The 26619-nt window shown below is 48.1% G+C and overlaps 1 protein-coding gene across 2 annotated transcripts in view; it reads left to right on the top strand.

The window, feature by feature from the left end:
* The window catches only part of M1AP (meiosis 1 associated protein), an 85366-nt gene that overhangs the window by 20670 nt on the left and 38077 nt on the right, over nt 1–26619 (top strand). For both annotated transcript variants that reach the window (XM_025184314.2, XM_025184315.2), the window contains exon 4: nt 19079–19259. In XM_025184314.2, coding sequence (XP_025040099.2) covers nt 19079–19259 — 181 coding nt within the window. The remainder of the gene's footprint in view (nt 1–19078; nt 19260–26619) is intronic.

Consider the following 26619-nt stretch of genomic DNA (forward strand, 5'->3'; position numbering starts at 1 on the left):
CAGGCTGGCAGCTATTCTGCCCTAGATGGCCACTTTCCTGTGCCTAGTGCGGAGTTCGTGGACGAGGTGTGCCCGCCTCTTGTGGTCCTGGCCAGGCTCCTGAGAGCCGCCAGCCTGGTCCCGGGAAGAGGCGGAGGGCTGGGGGGCATCGGGTGGCTGGCTCATGGCGTTCCAGGTGCAGGGTCTCCTGGCTGGGTGCTGGCAGGCTTGCACCTGGCACGGGCACCGTAGCCAGCCCATGCCCCTTTAAGGGCTCCGGGGCCGGGAGGGGGGCATGCGAGTTTCCCTGGTGGTGCCCAGAGTGGCCACCAGGGAAAGCTGGGGAGGGCTAGCCTCCCACTAGTTCGAATTAAGGGGCTACACACCCCTTAATTCGAACTAGTAAGTTCGAACTAGGCTTAGTCCTCGTGCAATGAGGTTTACCTAGTTCGAACTAAGCACCTATTAAAGTTAATTCGAACTAACGTCCGTTAGTTCGAATTAACTTTGTAGTGTAGACCTTAGTCTATAAGGTGCCACAGGACTCCTTGTCACTATTGTAAATATTGTTTTTCTAATAATGCAAAATGGATTTTTTCTGGTCTTGGATGCTGATATGTAGGTTTTTTCATTCTTACATAATTTTGCTTTCTTCCCCCTCATTTCTCACCCACTCCACATTTGGTGAGGATATGGAGGGACTGGGGAGGGTAAGTGATGGATTTTCATTCTGGAACATTCTGATTCTGATTTGGGTGTTTATTTCAGTGTTGGAGGGCAATTCAGAGTAGGGGTAATTCACGGGTGACAGTTACCTTCTGTAACTAACTTAACTGAAAATATGAGCACAGCACAATCTTGCTGCAGCTGAAGGAATAAGAGCATTCACTGCAGTTTTAAATGAACTACCTGGCTATGTCTAGACTGGCATGATTTTCCGCAAATGCTTTTAACAGAAAAGTTTTCCATTAAAAGCATTTTCAGAACAGAGCGTCTAGATTGGCACGGACGCTTGTCCGCAAAAGCACTTTTTGCGGAAAAGCGTCCATGGCCAATCTAGACGCGCTTTTCTGCAAAAAAACCCCAATCGCCATTTTCGTGATCGGGGTTTTTTTGCGGAAAACCAATCTCAGCTGTCTACACTGGCCCTTTTGTGCAAAAGCTTTGCACAAAAGGGACTTTTGCCCGAACGGGAGCAGCATTGTATTTCCGCAAAAAGCACTGATTTCTTACAGTAGGAAGTCAGTGCTTTTGCGGAAATTCAAGCGGCCAGAGTAGACAGTTGGCAAGTTTTTCCAGAAAAGCGGCTGATTTTCCGGAAAAACTGGCCAGTCTAGACATAGCCCATGCGTATGCAGGGCCAGATTTATACCTCACATCCCCCTAGGTCCTAGGCAGAGAATCTTCAGCATCCCTCTGCTTACAGTCTAGTCCCCCCACTGTCAGCCAGGCCCAGCTTACACCAATCTCAGGAAGTTCAGCTCTGGAAAGGGAGGTGCCATAAGTAGGTTAGTTGGAAAAGCAGCAACCTTTCACTGCCCTGAAAGGGGGAGGAAGGGAAAAGAAAGGGGGAGAATAAAAGTCCAGCACCTCTTGATCCCCACCTGCCAGGACAACTTAGCTGCAGTTTACTTCCCCACAGGCTCCATAGAGAACACCCCCTCCCAGCACCACCTGTCCCCAAACTAATTACTAGCCACTTTGCTTGAAGCACTGTTTGCAGACCGTCTCCAGGCTTCACAGTTGTGTCAGCAGACTGAGCTACTACTGGGATGTGCGAGCTGACCCAGGCTTGCTGGAGCCTAGAGAGTCTGGCTCAGGCCACTGGGACAGCAATCCCCCAGCCCTTCCCAGCAGCTGCAAGTGGCATGAGCCATCAGGTCAGATCCTGGCAGAACAGAACAGACAAGGAGACTGCTTCTTCCTCCCCCACTCCCCCGCCAGCCTTGTGCCCCAGGTCTCCTGCAGACCCAGAGCAGCTCCTGATCCCAAAGCCCCTTTGCAATCCAACTCCCTTCCCCAGCCTGAGGGGTGCCAGGGTAAGTGGGGCTCAGCAGTATCTGGTCTTGTGGAGGGTCTGGCCAAGGTGCCTCCCCACACCCAGCTCTAGGAGGAGACACCACTCTCCAGCATACATGGCTCACGGAACCCACCACCCCAAGCCAGCTCCCACCTTATTGGTCTCCCAGGGGGTGAAGAGAAGCCCTCAGTTGGCCACGGGGTCAAGTGGAATAAGCAGTGGGTGGGGGGGAGGGAAGGGCCAAATGAGCAGTGGGTAGATAGGGGCTTCTTCTGCTTCCTTTTATTTAAAAAAAAAATCCAGCTGTGCTGCTGATTCCATGGTGTGTCTAGGCACATGCCCATTGTTCCTAACTGGAAATTTGACCCTGGATGTAGGTGGCATATATTCCACTTCAGGTGGAAACTCTCGAGCCCAACATCCTCAGGACCTGGCCAGTGCCAACCAGAGAATTTGCCAAATCATGGGAGAGTAATATTGGCAGCACCATTTCCAACACTTCTACTGCTTACGGGCCTCTCAGAAGTCATATGGGGTAAATTAGAGCTTAGCCAACAACACAGAACACTAAGAGCAAGGACTGGGGGCTATAAACAAACTTGGTCCCACCATGATAAGTGGACATCTGGCTAACTCAAATGATGCTGGATCACAGATGTTGCCGAACCAGAGAGTACTGGACTAGAGAGGCTCAACCTGTAGATTAGTTTAGCAAACCAGATGAGAGGGAAGAATCCTTACTGTGCTATGCAAGCACACATTACTGTGCAATTTTCATGGAGGGTTTCTGGCTTACATTATAATACAAAAGGCTCTTCAGGGGCATAACATAAGAACATAAGAACGGCCGTACTGGGTCAGACCAAAGGTCCATCTAGCCCAGTATCCTGTCTACCGACAGTGGCCAGCACCAGGTGCCCCAGAGAGGGTGGACTGAAGACAATGATCAAGCAATTTGTCTCCTGCCATCCCTCTCCGGCCTCTGACAAACAGAGGCCAAGGACACCATTTTATCCCCTGGCTAATAGCCTTTTATGGACCTAACCTCCATGAAATTATCTAGTTTCTCTTTAAACTCTGTTATAGTCCTAGCCTTCACAGCCTCCTCTGGCAAGGAGTTCCACAGGTTGACAACACGCTGTGTGAAGAACTTTCTTTTATTAGTTTTAAACCTGCTACCCATTAATTTCATTTGGTGTCCTCTAGTTCTTCTATTTAGGGAACTAATAAATAACTTTTCTTTATCGGCCCTCTCGACACCACTCATGATTTTATATACCTCTATCATATCCCCCCTCAGTCTCCTCTTTTCTAAACTGAAAAGTCCCAGTCGCTTTAACCTCTCCTCATATGGGACCCGTTCCAAACCCCTAATCATTTTAGTTGCCCTTTTCTGAACCCTTTCCAAGGCCAAAATATCTTTTTTGAGGTGAGGAGACCACATCTGTACACAGTATTCAAGATGTGGGCATACCATAGTTTTATACAGGGGCAGTAAGATATTCAATTCAATGCATCCTTCAGGGCTGCAATAGCTCCTTGAAGTTAGAACTCCTGAATTGCATATTTCAAGTCTGCTTAAAGAGCATGCCCTTCCCAGCTTTGCCTTTGGGATGATTAACATAACAAAAGGCTTGTCATTCAAATAATTGAAAGATTCTTAGATGATCACGAAAACATTGCCACAGCACTAAATGCCACTTAAAAGATGGGGAAAAAGGTTGGTGGTGTGTTCCCGAGGTCTGGATGGGAACCAGTGCTATTCAATTTACTCATAAATGATCTTGAAAACGGGGCGAACAGTGAGGTGGCAAAATTTACAGATGATACAAAATTACTGAAAACAGTTAAATTCAAAGCTGACTGCAAATAGTTACCAAGTGACATCAAAACTGTGTGACTGTGCAACACAAAGGCAGCTGTAATTCAGTGCTGATAAATATAAAGTAAATGCACATTGAAAAATATAATCTCAACTATACATACAAAATGATAGGGTCTAAATTAGTTGTTACCACTCAAGAAATACCCAGGAATTATTGAGGGTAGTTTCCTGAAAACATTTGCTCAATGTGCAGTAGCAATCTAAAAAGCCAACAGAATATTGAGAATCATTAGGAAAGGAACAGATGAGAAGTAGGACCCTACCAAATTCAGAGCCATGCAAAACACATCACGGACCATGAAATCTGGCCATTTGTGAACTTTTACCCTGTACTATGCAGATTTCATAGGGAAGACCATCATGTCAGATTGGGGCCCTGACCCAAAAGGGAGTTGCAGGGAGATCACAAAGTTATTTGGGGAGGGTTGTGGTACTGCAAACCTCATTTATGTACTGCTTTCAGAGCTGACCAACGGGAGAGCAGTGGTTGTAATGCTGGCTGGGTGCCCAGTTTTGAAGGCAGCAACTCATCAGCAGCAGTGCAGAAGTGAGGGTGCCAATACCATACTGATGTCGCCCTTGAGAACTGCTGCTTCCAGTGCTGGGCCCCCAGAGTGTGGCAGCTGCTAACTAAGAGCCCAGCTCTGCCAGCAGCAGTGCAGGAATAAGGGTGGCTTGGTATGGTACTGCCACTCTTCCTTCTGTGTTGCTGCTGGTGGTAGCTCTGCCTTCAGAGCTGGAGTCCCAGCCAACAGCCACCGCTCTGTAATGCTGCCTCCAGCAGCTCCGCAGAAGTGCCACAACCCCCACTACAACACCCTAGCGACTCTCACACAACTCCTCTGTGAGTCAGGACCCCTACAACGACAACACTGTGAAATTTCAGATTTAAATATCTGAAATAATGAAATTTATCATTTTTAAATCCTATGGTTACCCCATCTAGAAAAGAGTATATTAGATTTGGGAAAAGATACAGAGAAGGGGAAAAGCTTCCATATGAAGACAAATTAGAAAAACTGGGATTTTTCATCTTAGAAAAGAAATGACTAAAAGGTGGGGGGATAGAATAGAGTAAGGAAACGTCATTTTCTCCTTCACTAACAGAATCATAGAGTTGGAAGAGACCTCAGGAGGTCATCAAGTCTAGCCCCCTACCCAAAGCAGGACCAATTCCAACTAAATCAACCCAGCCAGGGCTTTGTCAAGCCGAGATTTAAAAACCTCTAGGGACGGAGATTCCACCCACTCCTTAGGTAACCCGTTCCAGTGCTTTACCAACCTCCTAGGGAAATAGTTATTCCTAATATCCAACCTAGACCACTCCCACTGTAACTTGAGACCATTACTCCTTGTTCTGCCATCCCTCACTACTGTGAACAGCCTTTCTCCATCTTTTTTGGAACCTCCTTTCAGGAAGTTGAAGGCTGCTATCATATCCCCCCTCGCTCTTCTTTTCTGCGGACTAAACAAACCCAAATCCCTCAGTCTCTCCTCATAGGTCATACGCGCCAGCCACCTAATCATTTTGGTCACCCTCCGCTGGACCCTCTCTAATGCATCCACATCCTTTCTCTGGTGGGGACACAATATTCCAGGTGTGGCCTCACCAGAGCCGAATAAAGGGTAATAATCACTTCTCTGGATCTGCTGGCAATGCTCCTCCTAATGCAGCCATTAGCCTTCTTGGCTACAAGGGCACACTGTTGACTCATATCCAGCTTCTCGTCCACTGTAATCCCCAGGTCGTTTTCTACAGAACTGCTACTTAGCCATTCAGTCCCCAGACAATAACAATGTTTGGGATTCTTCCGTCCCAAGGGCAGGACTCTGCACTTGTCCTTGTTGAACCTCATCAGCTTTCTTTTGGCCCAATCCTCTAATCTGTCCAAGTCGCTCTGGACCCTATTTCTGCCCTACAGTGTATCTACCTCTCCCCCTAGCTTATTGTCATCTGCAAACTTGCTGAGGGTGCAACCCATCCCCTCATCCAGGTCACTAATAAAGACGATGAACAAAACCGGTCCAAGAGCAGATCCCTAGGGCACTCTGCTAGAAAACAACCGCCAACCTGACATGGAGCTGTTGATCACTACCCGCTGGGCCCGGCCTTCTAGCCATCTTTCTATCCATCTTACAGTCCATTTGCCAATCCACATTCCCTTAACTTGCTGGCAAGAATATTGTGGGAGACGGTATCAAAAGCCTTGCTAAAGTCAAGGTCTATCACATCCACTGACTTTCCCATATCTACAGAGCCAGTTACCTCATCATAGAAACTAATCAGATTGGTCAGGCACGACTTGCCCTTCGTGAATCCATGCTGACTATTCCTGATCACTTTCCCCTCTTCCAAGTGCTTTAAAACTTAACATAAAACAAGAAAGTCACCCAATGGAATTTATAGGCAGTATATTTTAAAAGAAAATAAATCATTTCTTCATGGTCAGCCTGTGGAGCACTTTTCCAGGGGATGGTGAAAAGGCCCAAATTTGACACTGACACTGTTTCCCTGGGCTTGAACAAAGACATTAACTGGATGTCACATTATAAAGCCAGCCACCCCCGCCTTTTACAGGTCAGGCTTCTGTCAAGCCGGGGAGCCGCTAGCAGGAAAAGAGGGAGGCTTGGATCAAATCAGGAGAGTTGTCATAGAATCATAGAAGACTAGGACTGGAAGGGACCTCGAGGGGTCATCGAGTCCAGGCCCCTGTCCTCATGGCAGGATCAAATACTGTCTAGACCATCCCTGATAGACATTTATCTAACCTGCTCTTAAATATCTCCACAGATGGGGATTCCACAACCTCCCTGGGCAATTTATTCCAGTGTTTGACTACCCTGACAGTTAGGAACTTTTTCCTAATGTCCAACCTAAACCTCCCTTGCTGCAGTTTAAGCCCATCGCTTCTTGCTCTATCCTCAGAGGCCAAGGAGAACAAGTTTTCTCCCTCCTCCTTGTGACACTCTTTTAGATACCTGATATATAGTCAGTTTCACACAAGGCGTTAATAGTTTCATAGCTCGCACCTCTGGAGGAGATAGCCCAGCCCACAGGGACATGCTGGCAGCAGCATGGAGCTAGCAGCAGAATGTCACTCTAGCCCCACTGCACTGCCAGTGGTGATGGTGGGAGCCCCGGTGGGTTTTAAACTACCCAGGGACAGCAGGGAGATGCATGGTGGGGGAAGGTTGCACTGAGACTCCTGATCCCACTGGAGACCTGCCAGAGGGGATTGCCCACTGGCCTGCTAGGAGGATTTGAGGTCTGGCACTGACCCTAAGGTACAGGTTGAACCTTTCTAAACCAGGACTCTCTGGTCAGACAACATGCATTGTCCAGTAGGACCACAGATGTTCCAGGATCAGAGAGTCCCAGTGGAGCCAGCAGAGCTAGGAGCCCAATGTGCAGCTACGGGGTTGGTGGTAGTGGGGAGCTGGCTGTCAGGCTGGCAGCCAGGACAGAGCTGTGAGGGCCAGTGGAAGAGGGGCCAGAAATGGTGGCCTCTCCTGGTCCAGCAAAATCCCTCATTCAGGACCAGTCAGGTCCAACCTTTACGTTGAGTTTGAGACCCCTGGCCTAGCTCTTTCTGAAGAGCTCCTGGCAACAACTCCTTGCTGCATCAGGTGTTGCCCCCAAATGCCATGGACCCTCTCCAAATTCCTCCCCTCTCCTAGGGTACGTCTACACTACAGCGTTAATTCGAGTTAACTTAATTCGAAATAGTTAATTCGAATTAAGCTAATTTGAATTAACGCATCTACACACAAACCCTATTTCAAAATAGTGTTTTGCTATTTCGAAATAGTGTGTCCACACTGAGTGGACCCTGAACCAAAGTTAAGGCTGTCCGGAACCAGTGCTGGCAGGGCATCAGGTTAGGACTTAGTGTGTGGGGCTGCTGTCTGAGGCTAACTGAGCTCCATGCTTAAAGGGACCCTACCCCCACCCAGGACAGACAGTACTCAGGGTTCCCCACTTGCTTGTCTACCTTGATGAAAGACAGCAAAGCAATCCTGTCTTGGAGTGCCCGCACTCAGGACACCACGGCACTTGGCCACATGGAGCCAGAGCTGCCCCTGGGCACGCCGGTGCGTCTCGTGGGGTCATTGCCATCAGCCCAGCTGCACTTGCTAAAGGCTGCCATCCAGGGATCCATCGGGGCGCTGTCAGGATCCAGGATGCCCTGTGGGAGAGCATCCACCCTGAAGAGCCACCCCGGTCCTCCCCACCGGGGGCTCGTGCCTCATTCCTCCCTCATGTCCTTCCACTTACCCCTTCCTAGCCCCCCCCCTTCGTGATGTCAAATAAAAGACACATAAGTTCAAAAATAGAAACTGGGTTTATTGAACAAAACTGGGTGGGGGGGATGAACCTCTGGGGAGACTGAGAAAAGGAGGTGGGAGAGGGGAAGCGAGAGGGTGGAAGAGGGGAGGGGGAAACCTGAGAGGAGGGAGCTGGAAGGGGGAAGCAAGAGGAAGCAGTGGGAGGGGAAGCTCGGGGCCCAGGGTTGGGGGTCTCACCAGACCAACTTGATTTTCATGCAAACCTGCTCCTGGGTTTGCATGTGGCCTTTGGTGGCCAGGCTGGCAGCTATCCTGCCCTAGACGGCCGCATTCCTCCATCTAGTGCGGAAATCATGGACATTGAGGGCATCCCCCATGATCTCCACCCTGGACCAGGAAGGTGCTCGCCTTCTTCAGCCCGTCAGACTCCTGGGAGCTGGCAGACTGCTCCTGGTGAGTGGGGGAGGGCTGGCTGCCAGTGGCTTGCTGGCTCATGTTTTGGGGCCACTGGGTCAGGGGCCCCCGTGGCCACTGTTGGCTCTGGGCTGGCAGGGTTGGAGCTGGCACAGGCACTGTGGCCAAATTCTACCCCTTTAATCACTCCGGGGCTGGGGGAGAGGAGAGTAAGTTTTCCTGGTTGTGCCCAGAGTGGCCACCAGGGCTCCCTGGGATAGGCTAGAGGACCCCGATTTTGAAATAAGTGTCTACACAGAGCTTAATTTGAAATAGCTATTTCCAGTTCGGCGTTACTCCTCGTAGAATGAGGTTTACCAAATTTGAATTAAGCGCTCAGCTATTTCAAATTAATTTTGAAATAGTGGTTTGCATGTATAGACGCTAGTAAAGTTAATTTGAAATAACGGCTGTTATTCCGAATTAGCTTTGCAGTGTGGACATACCCCTAAGAAGCAGGTCCACTTAAAGGGTGTAATAGGGTCCTTGGTGGGCTGGGCTACCTAATGGTTAGTCCCACTCAGTAGTGGGAGGCAGGGTAGGGGAGCGCAGGATCACCACTCCACCAGGGCCCTTTGACTTACCCACCCCAGATCACTCCCTAAGGGTATGTCTACACTACCCCGCTAGTTCGAACTAGCGGGGGTAATGTAGTCATTTGCATGAAGCCGGCCGGCGCCATTTTTAAATGCCGGCTAGTTCGAACCCCGTGCCGCGAGGAGTACAGCTAGTTTGGATTAGAGGCCTAATCCGAACTAGCTACTCCGTGCTGCGTGTAGCCGCACGGCACGGGGTTCGAACTAGCCGGTATTTAAAAATGGCGCCGGCCGGCTTCATGCAAATGAAGCCCGGGAAATTCAAATCCCGGGCTTCATTTGCAATTGCGGATGACTACATTACCCCCGCTAGTTCGAACTAGGGGGGTAGTGTAGACATACCCTAACTCTGTTTCTCAGTCTCAGCTTCTGATCCCAGATAAGGCAAAAGAAACCAAACTCAGTCCCCCACAAGGCTGAGCACAGAGTTCCTTTCCCTTAGGGAGGCTTCTCCAGCCCCTTTGTCAGGAGCCTTCAGGGAAAGTCTGTCCCCCTTCAATGAGCTGGGCTATTCCCTTTTCAACTCTGTTCCCAGCTGGAGCATGCAAGGGCAGGGCTCCCTGGACCCGCCCTGTTCCTTTACCTTTTCTGTCCCAGTCTGGCGCTTGCATACCCCATCTCAAAGGGAAGGTAACATAATACAGAAGCCTACCCAACCACAATCTTAGTCCAGCAGAGGAATCTGTCCTATCTCAAGGACTCTCCTTCTGTCCCACTACCTCCACGAATATGATTCAGTTCTGTGGAGATCTGGAAGCCTATTTTTGCTGCCTTTGCCTACAGGAATATTTCCAACACATCAATGTACAACACACTGACCTTGCTGCTCTTTCCCACCAATCCCACAAGAGGAAGGTTTCTATGTGGACAGCTACTAACGTTCGTAACAAGAATCTTGACTTTTACATTGACTGCTTCCGCAAACGTGCTTGAGCTGACATTGTCAGAAAACAATAGCATATAACCTCAGCCATGCAGAATGTAATGCTATACTCAACCTCAAAAACAATTCTAACATCATAATCAAAGAGGCTGACAAAGGGGGCACTGTAGTCATCAAGAACATAACAGATTATGAACAGGAGGCCACCAGACAACTCACCAACACCAAATTCTACATGCCTCTCTCCTGTGATCCCACTAAAGAATATAAAAAAAACCTGAAACAGCTGCTCATGAGGCTCCCTGATGCTGCTCAGGATCAAATTTACACTAACATCCCCCCTAATCCCCGACCAGGAGTCTTCTATCTGCTACCCAGGATACACAAACCTGGAAATCCCATCATCTCAAGCACTGGCACACTTACAACAGGATTATTTGGCTATATTGACTCTCTCCTCAGACCCTATGCTACCAGCACTCCTAGCTTCCTTTGAGACATCACTGACTTTCTGAGGAAACTACAAAACATCAGTAATCTACCAGAAAACACCATCCTGGCCACCATGGATGTAGAAGCTCTTTACACCAACATTCCACATGAAGATGGGTCATAGGCTATCAGGAACACCATCCCCCATAACAACACTGCACACCTGGTTACAGAGCTCTGCGACTTTGTCTTCACCCGCAACTACTTCCAATTTGGAGATAATTTGTATCTTCAAGTCAGCAGCACAGCCATGGGCACCCGCATGGCACCATAATATGCCAACATCTTTATGACTGACCTTGAACAAAGTTTCCTTAGCTCTCTCCCCCTAACAACCTTACTCTACTTACACTACACTGATGCCATCTTGAGCATATGGATCCACGGGAAAGAAATCCTTGAAGAATTTCACAGGGATTTCAACAACTTTCACCCCAGCATCTACCTCAGCTTGAACCAGTCCACACGAGAAATCCACTTCCTTGACACTACAGTACTATTAAATGATGGACAAATTTCCACCACCCTACATAGGAAACCTACCGACTGCTACACTTACCTTCATGCCTCTAGCTTCCATCCTAGACACATTTCCCAATCTATTGTATACAGCCAAGCCCTCAGATACAACCATATTTGCTCCCATCCCACAGACAGGTGAGTGCTAACAGGGAGTTTAGAGAGGAAGTTCTCCGGGTAAAGGAGAAGCAGATACAGGACTCTTGAGGGAAGTGGCTGTCTGCAGTGTGTGTTATTTGGGGCTTTCTTGCTGTGTGCTGAGCTTGTATTTGTGAGTGAGGGTGTGTGTGTTTTTTCCCTTCCCCTTCCCCCTTTCCCTCCCCTTCACGGAGTGTGTGCTATGACTGGCAGGTGGAAACTGTTGGCTTCTAATTAGTTTGAATTGTAGAAGCCTCTGTTGATTGGCTGAGCCTTGGTAGGGGGAGGGACTTTCAGGCAGTCCAGGGCTTTATAAAGCAGTGAGCAAGCGACCAAGGAGCTTGTGAACAGGTGAGTGCTAACAGGGAGTTTAGAGAGGGAGTTGGGAAGGGGAGAGGGAAGGGGGCGAGGTTCTCTTGTCTTTCTTTTAAATCCTTTCTCCAGGAAAGCAGATATGGATGGTAATAGGTCTGCTGTTATTACCTGTGTCAGTCCCCGTAATACACGAGGTTCGAAGGGATGCCGGAAAGGATGAGACCACAACTGGGGGTTTTAAAAAGCACAAACTGATTTTATTTTGATGGCGCCAGACAATCATCAGAACAAAAATTAAACAGATTGCCAGACAACACAAAACAATTCCCTGAGGCTTTTCTAAATCACAATAATTCCCAATAACTGCCCAGGGGTTAGGAACAGTTGAATTAACACTGGTATTGTCCATAGGGCTGATTATTTACACAACTTTATACAAGGAAACAGTAAAAAACCTAAACCACAACTATTTAGAAACTAACAGTAACTTTTTAGCCACTGTCACTTGACAAGCAATAAGGACAACTAAAAAATCAATTAGGATAGGGATGATGGCGGGGGGGGGGGGGGTATACCAGTTCTGGAGACAGCAGGAACACAGGTACTGGTCACATGCTCATAAACTATCTCCACTCGGGTCGACCAACTCGGAGTACGCTCAGTAAGACTCGAGAGCGGGGGGTACAAGGCGTCTGGGTGATCAGGCCAGGCGTTCACTCGATGCAAATCCCCCGTGAGAGAGGGGCTGCCTGCCTGTTTTATTGCCTGTGAACTTATCACCCCATAGGTTGGTTTTTGCAGTGGGTGGAGTAGCAGGCCTGAGCACAAGTCAGCCCATTGGCTGATCTTTCACTGCAATGGGTGGAGCGAGCAGGGGAAGATTATTAATTTACATGCCCTTATATGGAAAACACTCCACCTCACAGACAGAGCCCCCTATACCAGCCTTAGAGGTATTACAGGCTATGGCTCCCTGCGACGGGCAGCCATTTCTGATGTTCTGTCTCGGACAACCTGCACAGCATGTGCCATGTTTGTCTTCCTCCTGGAAGAAAGAACGGATTTCATCTGCACTAAGTGCAAGCTGGTTGCCATTTTGGAAGAAAAAATTAGAGGACTGGAGGCTCAAGTGTCGACCCTATGCTCGATCAGAGAGGATGAAGACTTCCTCGATAGAAGGCAGCGTTTAATCCTGCAAGCACGGCAGGCGGAAGAGCCAGAGAGGGCAGTACGGGACCAGGAAGAGAACTGGCAGCATGTAACTTCTAGAAGGGGAAAAAGGCCAGCACAGGAATCCCCCAATGCTATAGAGGTAAGTAATCGCTTTCAGGCTGTCTCCACAGGCTCTGCTGTGGTGCATGCTTTGGAAGGGACCTCACAAGGAAGAAACCGGAAGGGAACACCATCTACTGGAAGGCATGGGATGAGCAATCCTAGGGATGGGGGTTTCACGACCACCACCCCCAAAAGAAGACGACGGGTGGTGGTGGTCGGGGACTCCCTCCTAAGAGGGACTGAGCCATCCATCTGCCGTCCAGACCTGGAATCTTGAGAGGTGTGCTGCTTACTGGGAGCTCGAATTCAGTATGTGTCTGAGAGGCTTACCAAGCTGATCAAACCTTCGGATCACTACCCGTTCCTGCTTCTCCACGTGGGAACTAACAATACGGCCAAGAATGACCTTGAGTGGGTTACTGCAGATTATGTAGCGCTGGGAAGAAGGATCAAAGAATTTGGAGCGCAAGTGGTGTTCTCGTCCATCTTCCCTGTTGAAGAGAAAGAACTGGGCAGGGATCATCGAATTGAGGAAGCAAATGCATGGTTGCGCAGGTGGTGTCACAGAGAGGGCTTTGGTTTCTTCAACCATGGGACTCTGTTCTGGGCACAAGGATTGTTAAGAAGAGATGGGATCCACCTAACCAAGAGAGGAAGAAGCATCTTCGCGGGCAGGCTTACAAACCTAGTGAGGAGGGCTTTAAACTAGGTTTGTCGGGGGATGGTGACCAAAACCCTGAGAGGAATGGGAAAGTCAGATACCAGGAAGAAATGCAAAGAGGAACGAGCAAGAAAGGAGGACCCCTGATTTGAATGGAGAAGATAGGGCGATCAACTGGTTATCTGAGGTGTTTGTACACGAATGCTAGAATTCTGGGCAGCAAACAGGAAGAACTGGAGGCCCTGGCCTAGTCCAAGAAATATGATTTAATTGGCATAACAGAGACTTGATGGGATGACTCACATGACAGGAGTGCTGTCTTGGAAGGGTATAGACTATTCAGGAAGAACAGGCAGGGGAGGAAAGGAGGAGGAGTGCACTATATGTAAGAGAGCACTATGATTGCTCAGAATTCCAGTATATAGAGGGAGAAAAACCTGTTGAGTCTATGGGCTAATTTTAGAGGTGCAAACAACAGCAGTGGTGTTGTGGCTGGTATCTACTACAGGCCTCCGAATCAGGTGGATGACGTAGATGAGGCTTTCTTCGGACAACTGAGAGAAGCTTCCAGATTGCAAGCCCTGGTTCTCGTGGGGGACTTTAATCACCCTGACATCTTTTGGGAGACCAATACGGCAGTACACAGGCAATCCAGGAAGTTTTTGGAGAATGTTGGGGATAACTTCTTGGTACAAGTGCTGAAGGATCCGACCAGGGGCCATGCTCAGCTTCACCTTCTGCTCACAAACAGGGAGGAACTAATAGGGGAAGTAGAGGTAGGTGACAACCTGGGAAGCAGTGATCATGAGATGGTAGATTTCAGGATCCTGACCAAAGGAAGAAAAGAGTAGTAAAATACACACCTTGGACTTCAGAAAAGCAGATTTTGACTCCCTCAGAGACCTGATGGGCAGAATCCTTGGTGAACTTAAGCACAAAAAGGAAGCTTACAAAAAGTGGAAACTTGGACAAATGACCAGGGAGGGGTATAAACGTATAGCTCGAGAATGCCGGGGGGTTATCACGAAGGCAAAAGCGCAATTGGAATTGCGACTGGCTAAGGATGTGAAGGATAACAAGAAAGGTTTCTACAGGCATGTTAACAAGAAGAAGGTGATCAGAGAGGGTGTAGGGTCCCTACTGGATGAAGGAGGTAACTTAGTGACAGATGATGTGGGGAAAGCTGAAGTACTCAATGCTTTCTTTGCCTATGTCTTCACGGACAAGGTCGGCTCCTGGACTAATGCGCTAAGTGATGCAAGATGGGATGAAAATGGACAGCCCATGGTGGGTAAAGAACAGGCTAGGAACTATTTAGAAAAGTTAAACGTACACAAATCCATGGGTCCGGACTTAATGCATTCGAGGGTACTGAGGGAGTTGGCAAATGTCATTGAGGAGCCTTTGGCCATTATCTTTGAAAAGTCATGGAGATCGGGAGAGATCCCAGATGTTTGAAAAAAGGCAAATGTAGTGCCCATCTTCAAAAAAGGGAAGGAGGACGATCCAGGGAACTATAGGCCGGTCAGTCTTACCTTGGTTCCTGGAAAAATCATGGAAGGGATCCTTAAGGAATCCATTTTGAGGCACTTGGAAGAGAGGAAAGTGATCAGGAATAGTCAGCATGGATTCACAAAGGGCAAGTCGTGCCTGACCGATCTGATTAGCTTCTATGATGAGGTAACTGGCTCTGTGGACATGGGAAATACCTTGACTTTAGCAAGGCTTTTGATATGGTCTCCCACAATATTCTTGCCAGCAAGTTAAGGGAATGTGGATTGGATAAATGGACGGTAAGATGGATAGAAAGATGGCTAGAAGGCCGGGCCCAGCGGGTAGCGATAAACGGCTCGATATCAGGATGGCGGTCAGTTTTTAGCGGAGTGCCACAAGGTTCAGTTCTAGGACCAGTTTTATTCAATATCTTTATTAATGACCTGCATGAGGGGATGGATTGCACCCTCAGCAAGTTTGCAGATGACACTAAGCTAGGGGGAGAGGTCGATACTCTGGAGGGCAGGGATAGGGTCCAGAGTGACTCAGACAAATTGGAGGATTGGGCCACAAGAAATCTGATGAGGTTCAACAAGGACAAGTGCAGAGCCTTGCCCTTGGGACGGAAGAATCCCAAGCATAGTTACAGGCTGGGGACCAACCAGCTAAGTAGTAGTTCTGCAGAAAAGGACGTGGGGGTTACAGTGGATGAGAAGCTGGATATGAGTCAACAGTGGGCCCTTGTAGCCAAGAAGGCTAATGGCATATTAAGGTACATTAGGAGGAGCATTGCCAGCAGATCCAGAGATGTCATTATTCCCCTTTATTTGGCTCTTGTGAGGCCACAGCTGGAGTATTGTGTCCAGTTCTGGAGCCCCCACTACAAAAAGGATGTGGACCATTGGAGAGGGTCCAGCGGAGGGCAACCAAAATGATTAGGGGGCTGGAGCGTATGACCTATGAGGAGAGGCTGAGGGAGTTGGGTCTGTTTAGTCTGCAGAAGCAAAGAGTGAGGGGGAATTGGATAGCAGCCTTCAACTTCCTGAAGGGAGGTTCCAAAGAAGATGGAGAAAGGCTGTTCTCAGTAATGACAGATGGCAGAACAAGGAGCAGTGGTCTCAAGTTGTGGTGGGAGAGGTCCAGGTTGGATATTAGGAAAAACTATTTCACTAGGAGAGTGGTGAAGGCCTGGAATGGGTTACCTAGGGAAGTAGTGGAGTCTCCATCCCTAGAGGTGTTTAAGTCTCGGCTTGACAAAGACCTGGCTGGGTTGATTTAGTTGGGATTGGTCCTGTCTAGAGCAGGGGGTTGGACTTGATGACCTTCTGAGGTCTCTTCCAGCTCTATGGTGAAAACACAGATTGATAAAGCCAAAAAAGTACCCAGACATGAACTACTTCAAGACAGGCCTAGAAGAGAAAACAACAAAATTCCACTCGTTATCACCTACAGTCTTCAACTTAAACCCCTCCAATGCATTATCAACAATCTACAAACTATCCTAGAAAATGACCCCTCACTCTCAGAGGCCTTGAGGGAAAGGCCAGTTCTCATTTACAGACAACCCCCTTGCCTCAAACAAATTCTTTCCAGTAACCACGCAGCACACCTCCATCATTATCGTCCAGGAACCCACCCCTGCAATCAGCCCCAGTGCCAACTCTGCACACACGCCTATACCAGCGATTTCATCACTGGACCCAATGACAACAGCCACCGAATCAAAGGCTCATTTAACTGCACATCCACGAATGTGATCTATGCCATCCAATGCGAGCAATGCCCCACTGCCATGTATATTGGCCAAAATGGACAATCTCTACAGGAAAGAATTAATGGACCCAAATCAGATATCTGAAAAGGCAACACACAAAAACCTGTTGGAGAACACTTTAATCTGCCTGGATACTCATTAATGGAGCTCCAAGACACAGTTTTGTTTCAGACCAATTCACAAGCCAAATACACAGAGAAGGATTGGAACTTAACTTCATTCACAAGTTTAATTCTCATGCCTATTGTTTCAGTCATGATATCGGATGGCTCGCACATTATCAACCAACCAAACAATGAAGGTGCTAAAGGTTCTAGATGTCGGTGTAGAATCTGGTGTTGGTCATCTTCCTTTCCAAGTGCAAACCAATGGTTCTTATCAGCCTCTTGTAACTATTTAGCCTTTACAGTGCTACTAGACTATTTGTTGTTTTTTAAATCTTTCCTGTTACAGACTAACTATCCCCCTCCCCGCCCGAAGCTTATCTCCTGCAAGGAGGTTTAACGGTAGTTCGAATTAGGAGCTTTAATTCGAACTACCAAGTCCGTGCCGCGTGTAGCCGCAGACAGGTAGTTCGAACTACAGGCATTTAAAAATGGCGCCCGCCCGGGAACATGCAAATGAAGCCCAGGATATTTAAAGTTTGAATGCCTATATTAGCCACCCTAGTTCGAACTAGGGTGGCAGTGTAGACATACCCTAAGGGAGTCTGGGTCCAGGAGGCTAAGGGCGAGGGCAGGAGCTTGATGTGTAGGAGGGGGTATATGGCTGGGGCAGGGGTTTGGAGCTGGCTCTAGCTGGACACTGCTTACACCAGAGGGCTCTTGGGTGGTGGTGCAGTGGTGCTAAGGCAGGCTCGCCCCTGCCCTGGCCCTGCACCACTCTCAACAGTAGCCAGCATCCCTCCATTCTAAGCTCTATTGTGCGTCTGTGGCGACAGAATACAGGGTGGGAGAGGGGGCACCCTGACATCAGCCCCCCCCCTTCCCTGCTCTGCACAGAAAGCAGGTGGCTCCCCAGGGGAGGGCCAGCTCCAAGGCAAACGGCAGGAGATGCGCAGCAGTGTGGGGAGGGGCACCTGAAGTGCTATCACTTGACAGCCTCTTGGCCAAGCCAGTCAGGATCCCGTCAGAGGCTCCAAACTCAGAAATTCCATGGACTAGTCAATTAACCAATATTTAACATCCTTAACCCTGAGAGGAACTTTTTCCTAATGTCCAACCTAAACCTCCCTTGCTGCAATTTAAGCCCATTGCTTCTTGTCCTGCCCTCAGAAGCCAAGGAGAACAATTCCCCTCCCCTCCTTCCTGCGACACCCTTCTAGATACCTGAAAACTGCTCTCATGTCCCCTGTCTTCTCTTTCCAAACCAAACAAGCCCAGTTCCTTCAGCCTTGCCACATAGCTCATGTTTTCTAGACCTTTCATTATTTTTGTTGTTTCTTCTCTGGACTTTCTCCAAAGTGGTGCCCAGAACTGGGCACAATACTCCAACTGAGGCCTAATCAGCGCAGAGTAGAGCAGAAGAATGACTTCTCGTGTCTTGCTCACAACACTCCTGTTAATGCATCCCATAGAATCATAGAACCATAGAGCTGGAAGAGACCTCAGAAGGTCATCAAGTCCAGCTCCCTGCTGTAGGCAGGACCAATCCCAGAATCATGTTTGCTTTTTTTTGCAACAGTGTCACACTGCTGGCTCATATTTAGCTTGCGGTCCATTCTGACCCCTAGATCCCTTTCTGCAGGACTCCTTCCTAGACAGTCACTTCCCATTCTGTGTGTGTGAAATGGATTGTTCCTTCCCAGGTGGAGCACTTTGCATTTGTCCTTGTTAAACTTCCTCCTATTGACCTCAGACCATTTCTCTAGTTTGTCCAGATGGTTTTGAATTGTAAATGCAATCCCCTGACTTGAGGATTTGATGGTAAGGAAACACACCGACTCGCATAGACTTAAAATCAATCACAAGAACTGACAACAGGGCCATTTTGCAAAATGAGGTTACATCAGCATTTAACAATAATAACTCCCGTACCATCTGCTATTACCTGGGCCTCTTTGTGCTCCCTGCATAGCATGGTGGCAACAGTAATAAAATTACAATTCCCACATCCAGTTCAGGTTGGTTTAAATTAAACTCAATTTTACCACATGCCTTTGCATCTGCTTTGCACAGAGGGTCCCACTAGAGGGGCGCTCCCTAGCTGCTATACTCAGCTCAACACTTGCTGGGTCTGAGTACCTCTGGTAGCCCTGGCAGTGGGAGGTAGTTACTGCATTAGCTATGTCTGTGGCTTCTGTTTCAGATTACAGTTTTGACTAGTCAGCCAGGCAAAGATGTGGTGAAACAATTGGAAGCGGGGCTGAGAGAGATAGACCTGGTGAGTCTGCGGAAACTGCAGATCGTAGAGATCTCATCTGGAGACTTGCTGGAGTCAGCGAATGTGGAGTGGTGCATGCGCGCGGAGCCAGAGCTCAGCAGTGATGGTGAGTGCAGAGAGGAAGCACAATCGGTTACCTATTTGGCAAGCAATCCAATCACCAGATGCCCTGTAATATGTCAGTGGCTGCTGCTGTCGGTGGCACACATGTAACCAATCTTGCAGGTGGGACGTTGCTGAGCTAACAGAGGCATTCAAGGAAAGGCAGGCAAGTTTCCTACCACTGAACTCCCTGGGAGGCTCCCAAGAGGGTGGGCAGCTTGAATTCATGCCTGGGCTCTCTTGGAGCCTCATCTTCAGAGCCTAATCAGAGGATGTGCTGAATCAGTCCACTCCTGGGGTGCCCTCCTCTGTATTACTTCTCCAGCTGCCCTCCCATTGTCTGGGTGACACCAGCTAGCTCCTGGTCTCTTGGCAAAGAGGGCTGTGGGTGACTTGCACTAGTTCCAGATTTTCTGCTACCAAGGGCACATAACACAACTTACTGGGTGGGGCTCGAGGAGTGACTAGCCCTCAGGGGTTAAATGTCATTTTGGCTGGCTGGCTGTACTGCTAGTGCAGGCTTCCTCCTAATCTCTAGGGGCATTCTCAGCTATGGAAATTGAAGCAATAACAATAAGAAATTGTAGAACCAGAAATCCCTTTTCATTCCTGTTTGTAGCTTCCTGCTTTCGTAGTGAATAGGAGTGGGCACTCTTCTACACAAGAGATTCAAAGAGTTACTTAGGATGACAGCACCACAGCTCAATTTCGTGACACAAGCTAGCTTAATCTCTAGGGGTCCCTCTCCATCCGTCCAACACGGAATAGGTTTGAGCCCCCACCCAGTCGCACAGACCCTCTGGGCGCCTCTGAGAGGCCATGGTCCCCACTTGCAAGCAGAGTCTATGTGGGGAAAAGAAACCTGTAATAAAAGGGAGGAAAGTAACTTGGTATTCATTTGGGAAACCGCCACACACAGGGCTCATAAACAGAACCGACGAGTAATGGCCCCACCCCATGTAAGTTGGGCAGTTTACTTTTCCTTTCAGGTTCTTGCATTGCTGGACCTCAGTGTCCCCTTGTCAGCCAACGGTCAGGGCAGAGTGTGTGTGTGTGTTGAGAAGAGGTTTAATGTCTGTGACTTTACTGCTAGGACCGGGGTCCCGTCACAGAGGGCAGCCAACAGGCTCTCAGACGCCCCGAGTTTATAGGAAGAGCTTATTACATCTCAGATTTTAGCTGCTAGAATACAGGATCCCTTCGCAGCGGGCAGTCTGGGGAAGACTAAGAGATGCCCCAATGGATCTGTCACCTGGGAGTGACAATCCAAATGCCCAAGCTCTTCCTATACCTGTCCCTTATGACCGGCTGAAGTTCTTTTAAATTGTGCTTGGTTCTGTTATAGCAACTATAGGAGTCAGGTTAAAGCTTAAACAGTTACTATTTTATTGTTACAGGGTAAACTTAGCTGTTAAATGCTACTACTGTGTTACAGATAACACAGCCACTACAAAGGACAGGACAGAAATTACACTAATAAGTCACTTACAGGTACCATGAAACCCTTTTGGTTCTCTGAGCTCTTATTAAATGCATGCAAAATAGACACTAGCAGGTATATATTCTCACCCCTGCGTTCCAGACTTGGCGGGACCAGCGTCTTTCTCTCAATCCCTCGGGAAGAAGTAGGGTGAGGTTGGGCGTCCCACAGACCTCGGGACACAATCAATACCTGCCAGCAGGTGTAGATGATTGGAGCTCAAATGGGGTGGGCTACTGAACCCCTCTTTATACCCCTTGTGTCACATAGGCTTCTTCCTGGTCTCAAGTGGCCAATTAGGAAAAATGGCTTTGAACACCAAGTTTCCCACGAAGGGTGCAAAGCATAATTCACACCTGGGAAAATGAAGACAATGGGCACCTCTGGTATGTGATGGGCGAAGATTCCTCTCCTGGGACAGTACAGGCGTGTCAATTACTGGTACTAGCCATCAGGGCGACGGGAGGCCCCGGGTTGTCAGCTAGCCCATTTACTGTCTGGTTTCTGTTTATGGTAGAGTCAGGGACAGGCAGCACACCTGCATTCCCAGAGCATCAAAGACTGATTGCCTTTCTCTTGCTCTCTGGGGGGCGGGGAGAACAAGATGGGGTTTATGTCTGGCTACACCCCTTCACATGCCCTGTCCCTCTGTGCATCCCACTCCCAGTCGCTGCCCTTGGTCAGAGATGCATCTGCAGAGTTCACCTCCCATCCTGAAGGGGGGGGGGGGGGAGAAAGAGGCATCTCACCCATTCTGCTGGCCACTAGCCACCTGCCTGCTGGCTTCTCATTGTCTCTCACCACTGCCACCCTGCAAGCCTCTCACCACATCTAGACATTATCTAATCCAGTGGACACTTACCCTTCTAGCAGTCCTTATGTGCCAACTTCCTTCTCTACTGGATCCACAGGTAGAACCCTGGGCAAACACACTGAAGTATGTGCCAAAGTTTGAAATCTGTTACCTAAGATACGTAAAAGAGGAGTTAAATTCAGATATAATACAGTCTAAAGAGGAATAATTATACCAAAACCTATCAGTGTCCCTTTTTTAAGAGAGGATCTCAGTTAGAGTCCCTTATTTAGCTGGGCAGGACATGATTAGTTTTGTTGTTGGGCTCTGAGCAAAGGTGAAAGTAGGCCAGTGCTCCCCTGTGCAGTGCACTGGTACGAATGGCTGGCCAGGGGCAGGGCTCCACCCCCCGCCATGGCCATGGTACCAGCGCCAGAGCGCTGGGGGGCAGGGAAGCAAGGTCCCTGCAGCAGTGTTCTCTGTAAGATGAGCGCTTGGGCAGCTGCTCAAGACAGATCCAGATGCTGCCCAGTTGATTAGCAGAGCTCCCACAGCTAGGCTTTTTTTGTCTACTGGTGGTGCATGTTCGCACACGCTTCACTGCACATAAAACGTATTCCACGCATGGATGGAAAGGGCTAGTGGGATCATTGCCCAGTGGAGCCAAATTGGCACCCCCAGACCCTGGACAGCACAGCCACGGTGTCCCCAGACTCCTGCCCCAGTGCTTGGGCAGCCAGGCAGCATGGTCACCACCCTGGCCACTCCCAGTGCTCAAGCAGCTGGGCAGCACCGATGTTCCTGCCGTCCCAGTCAGCACCGTGGTCCCTGGAGATCTGAGATCCGGGCAGCACAGTGGCTGCATTTCCAGCTGCAAGCTCCCCACACTCTCCCTCTGCCTCCAACCCATTGCACTGAGCCCTCCCATGCCCTAGGCTCCTGCCCAGAGTCCCCCTGCTCTGACTCCTGCATCCCCCACCCTTGTGCTGAGCCCTCCCCCCACCTCTCAAGGCCCTGCCCTGATTCCTGCAGCCCCCACACTCCTGCATCCCTGCCAGCATCTCCTACCCCCTGCCGCCCATAGGGATGTTAGCTATCAATTAATTTAATCATCAGGTAACCACATCACATTGTAGTGGTTACATGATCATTCAGTAGTCCCCACGGCCAGGGCTGCTAGCCAGTTCACTCACAGCCCTGCTGCCATGGAGCCCCCAGCCAGGGGCATTGTTTCAGATTTTGGTAGGGGGGCTGACCTGTGCATGCCATGATGTGGGGGGAAAGAGTGAGAGCATGGGGGAAAGACTGATGACAGAGGTGTCAGCAGTGTTACTGAGCATGCTCGGTACAAGCCAAGTACCAAATGGGAGGGGGCAGAAATCAACCCCATCTGCCCTCCCCCACACATCTCTATCCAGGGGCTACCAAGGCACTGGAAAACTACTTTCTTGGCAGACAGCGTGGCAGGTAGCTGACAGGAGCACTGTATCTAATTCCCATATAAAAGAAAGAAAATGAAATCAATATGGGACCCACTCAGCTCTAACACTAACATGTCCTGACATCGTGCGGCAAGTGGCTGAAGGGAACCGAGCAGCCTGCACACGTCAAATCTGAAATCCAGGACCTCTATGATGGCGTTCTCGGAAATGCTTCCAGTTCCACGTGCAGGGCCAGGTAGGCAGGCAGAGCTTCAGAGTCTCAATGCGTGGATGAGACGATGGTGTAGGGAAGAGGGGTTTAGATTTATTAGCAACTGGGGACACTTTTGGGAGAGGGGGAGCCTATATAGGAAGGATGGGCTCCACCTAAACCAGAGTGGAACCAGACTGCTGGCACTAAACATTAATAAGGTCGTAGAGCAGTTTTTAAACTAAGAGATAGGGGAAAGCCGATTGGTGCGGGGATGCACGTAAATCGGAGAGAGACTTCTCTTAGAGGAGAATCCGTTGATAGAGATTCTCTAAGCTGTAGTCAGAAAGAGAGGAGGGGAGAGGGCAAACCATGGGCCAGAGCTGACAAACAACCGCATACAAAGGAATCCAATGCATCAGGGAAGGGCAGACAAATAACCAGTGGCAAATTTTTAAAGTGCTTGTACACAAATGCTAGGAGTCTGACTAATAAGAAGGGTAAACTAGAGTACCTCGTATTAAATGAGGAGATAGACATAATAGGCATCACTGAAACCTGGTGGAATGAGGAAAATCTGTGGGACACAATCATACTGGGATATAAAATATATAGAAAGGATAGAGCAGGCCGGGTGGGTGGCGGAGTGGCACTATATGTGAAAGATAATGTAGAATCAAATGAAATAAAAATATTAAGTGAATCAACATGTTCCAAAGAATCGCTATGGATAGAAATTCCATGCTCCAATAATAAGAAATTAGCAGTAGGGATATATTACCGACTACCTGACCAGGACAGCGATACTGACATAGAAATGCTGAGGGAGATTAGCGAGGCTACCAAAATAAAGAACTCTATAATAATGGGGGATTTTAATTACCCCCATAATGACTGGATACATGTCACCTCAGGAAGAGAAGCGGAGATAAAATTTCTCAATGGCTTAAATGACTGCTTCTTGGAGCAGCTAGTGCAGGAACCCACAAGGGGAGAGGCAATTCTCGATTTAGTCCTGAGTGGAGTGCAGGATCAGGTCCAGGATATAACCGTTACAGGACCGCTTGGGAATAGTGACCATAATATAATAACATTCAACATTCCTGTGGTGGGAAGAACACCTCAGCAGTCCAGCACCCTGACATTTAATTTCAAAAAGGGGAATTACGCAAAAATGAGGAGGTTAGTTAAACAGAAATTAAAAGGCACAGTGACTAGAGCCAAATCCCTGGAAGCTGCATGGAAACTTTTTAAAGACACTATAATAGAGGCCCAACTTAAATGTATACCCCAAATTAAAAAACATAGCAAGAGACCTAAAAAAGAGTCACCGTGGCTTAACCACCATGTAAAAGAAGCAGTGAGGGACAAAAAGGTATCTTTTAAGAAGTGGAAGTCCAATCCTAGTGAGGTAAATAGAAAGGAACATAAACACTGTCAAATCAAGTGTAAAAATGTAATAAGAAAAGCAAAAAAAGATTTTGAGGAACAGCCAAAAACTCAAAAAGAAATAACAAAATGTTTTTTAAGTACATTAGAAGCAGGAAGCTTGCTAAAAAACCTGTGGGTCCCCTAGATGATCGAGCTATAAAAGGAGCAATCAAGGACGATAAAGCCATTGCGGAGAAACTAAATGATTTCTTTGCTTCAGTCTTCACGGCTGAGGACATTGGGGAGATTCCTGAATCTGCACCGTCCTTTGTGGGTGATGAATCTGAGGAACTGTCCCGGATTGAAGTGTCATTAGAGGAGGTTTTGGAACAAATAGAAAAACTTAATGTTAACAAATCTCCGGGACCGGATGGCATTCATCCAAGGGTTCTAAAAGAACTTAAATGGGAAATTGCTGAGCTATTATCTGTGGTTTGTAACCTATCCTTTAAATCGGCTTCCGTACCTAATGACTGGAAGGTAGCCAACATGACACCAATATTTAAAAAGGGCTCTAGAGGCGATCCTGGCAATTACAGACCGGTAAGTCTAACTTCAGTACCAGGCAAATTAGTCGAAACAATAGTAAAGAATAAAATTGTGAAGCATGTAGAAGAACATAATTTGTTGGACAAAAGTCAACATGGTTTCTGTAAAGGGAAATCCTGTCTTACTAATCTGTTAGAGTTCTTTGAAGGGGTTAACAGACATTCGGACAAGGGGGATCCAGTAGATATAGTATACTTGGATTTTCAGAAAGCCTTTGACAAGGTCCCTCACCAAAGGCTCTTGCGTAAATTACATGGCCATGAGATAAGAGGGAAGGTCCTTTCTTGGACTGAGAACTTGTTAAAAGACAGGAAACAAAGGGTAGGAATAAGTGGTAAATTTTCAGATTGGAGAGGGGTAACTAGTGGTGTACCCTAAGGGTCAGTCCTGGAACCAATCCTTTTCAATTTATTCATAAATGATCTGGAGAAAGGGGTAAGCAGTGAGGTAGTAAAGTTTGCAGATGATACCAAACTGTTTAGGATAGTCAAGACAGAAGCAGGCTGTGAGGGACTCCAAGAAGATCTCACCAAACTGAGTGATTGGGCAACAAAATGGCAAATGAAATTTAATGTGGATAAGTGTAAAGTAATGCACATCGGGAAAAATAACCACAACTATACGTACAGTATGATGGGGGCTAATTTGGCTATGACAAATCAGGAAAGAGATCTTTGAGTTATCGGGGACAGTTCTCTGAAAACTTCCACACAGAGTGCAGCGGCGGTCAAAAAGGCAAATAGGATGCTAGGAATTATTAGGAAAGGTATAGAAAATAAGACCCAGAATATCTTACTGCCCCTGTATAAAACTATGGTATGCCCACATCTGGAATACTGTGTACAGATGTGGTCTCCTCACCTCAAAAAAGATATTTTGGCCTTGGAAAGGGTTCAGAAAAGGGTAACTAAAATGATTAGGGGTTTGGAACGGGTCCCATATGAGGAGAGGTTAAAGCGACTGGGACTTTTCAGTTTAGAAAAGAGGAGACTGAGGGGGGGATATGATAGAGGTCTATAAAATCATGCGTGGTGTGGAGAGGGCTGATAAAGAAAAGTTATGTATTAGTTCCCATAATAGAAGAACTAGAGGAAACCAAATGAAATTAATGGATAGCAGGTTTAAAACTAATAAAAGAAATTTCTTCTTCACACAGCGTGTAGTCAACCTGTGGAACTCCTTGCCAGAGGAGGCTGTGAAGGCTAGGACTATAATAGAGTTTAAAGAGAAGCTGGATAAATTCATGGAGGTTAGGTCCATAAAAGGCTATTAGCCAGGGGATATAATGGTGTCCTTGGCCTCTGTTGTCAGAGGCTGGAGAGGGATGGCAGGAGACAAATCGCTTGATCATTGTCTTCGGTCAACCCTCTCTGGGGCACCTGGTGCTGGCCACTGTCGGTAGACAGGATACTGGGCTAGATGGACCTTTGGTCTGACCCAGTACGGCCGTTCTTATGTCAGTGTATATTCTCACTGTGT

Source organism: Pelodiscus sinensis, unplaced genomic scaffold (assembly GCF_049634645.1).
Source record: "Pelodiscus sinensis isolate JC-2024 unplaced genomic scaffold, ASM4963464v1 ctg84, whole genome shotgun sequence".
NCBI classification, from domain to species: domain Eukaryota; kingdom Metazoa; phylum Chordata; order Testudines; family Trionychidae; genus Pelodiscus; species Pelodiscus sinensis.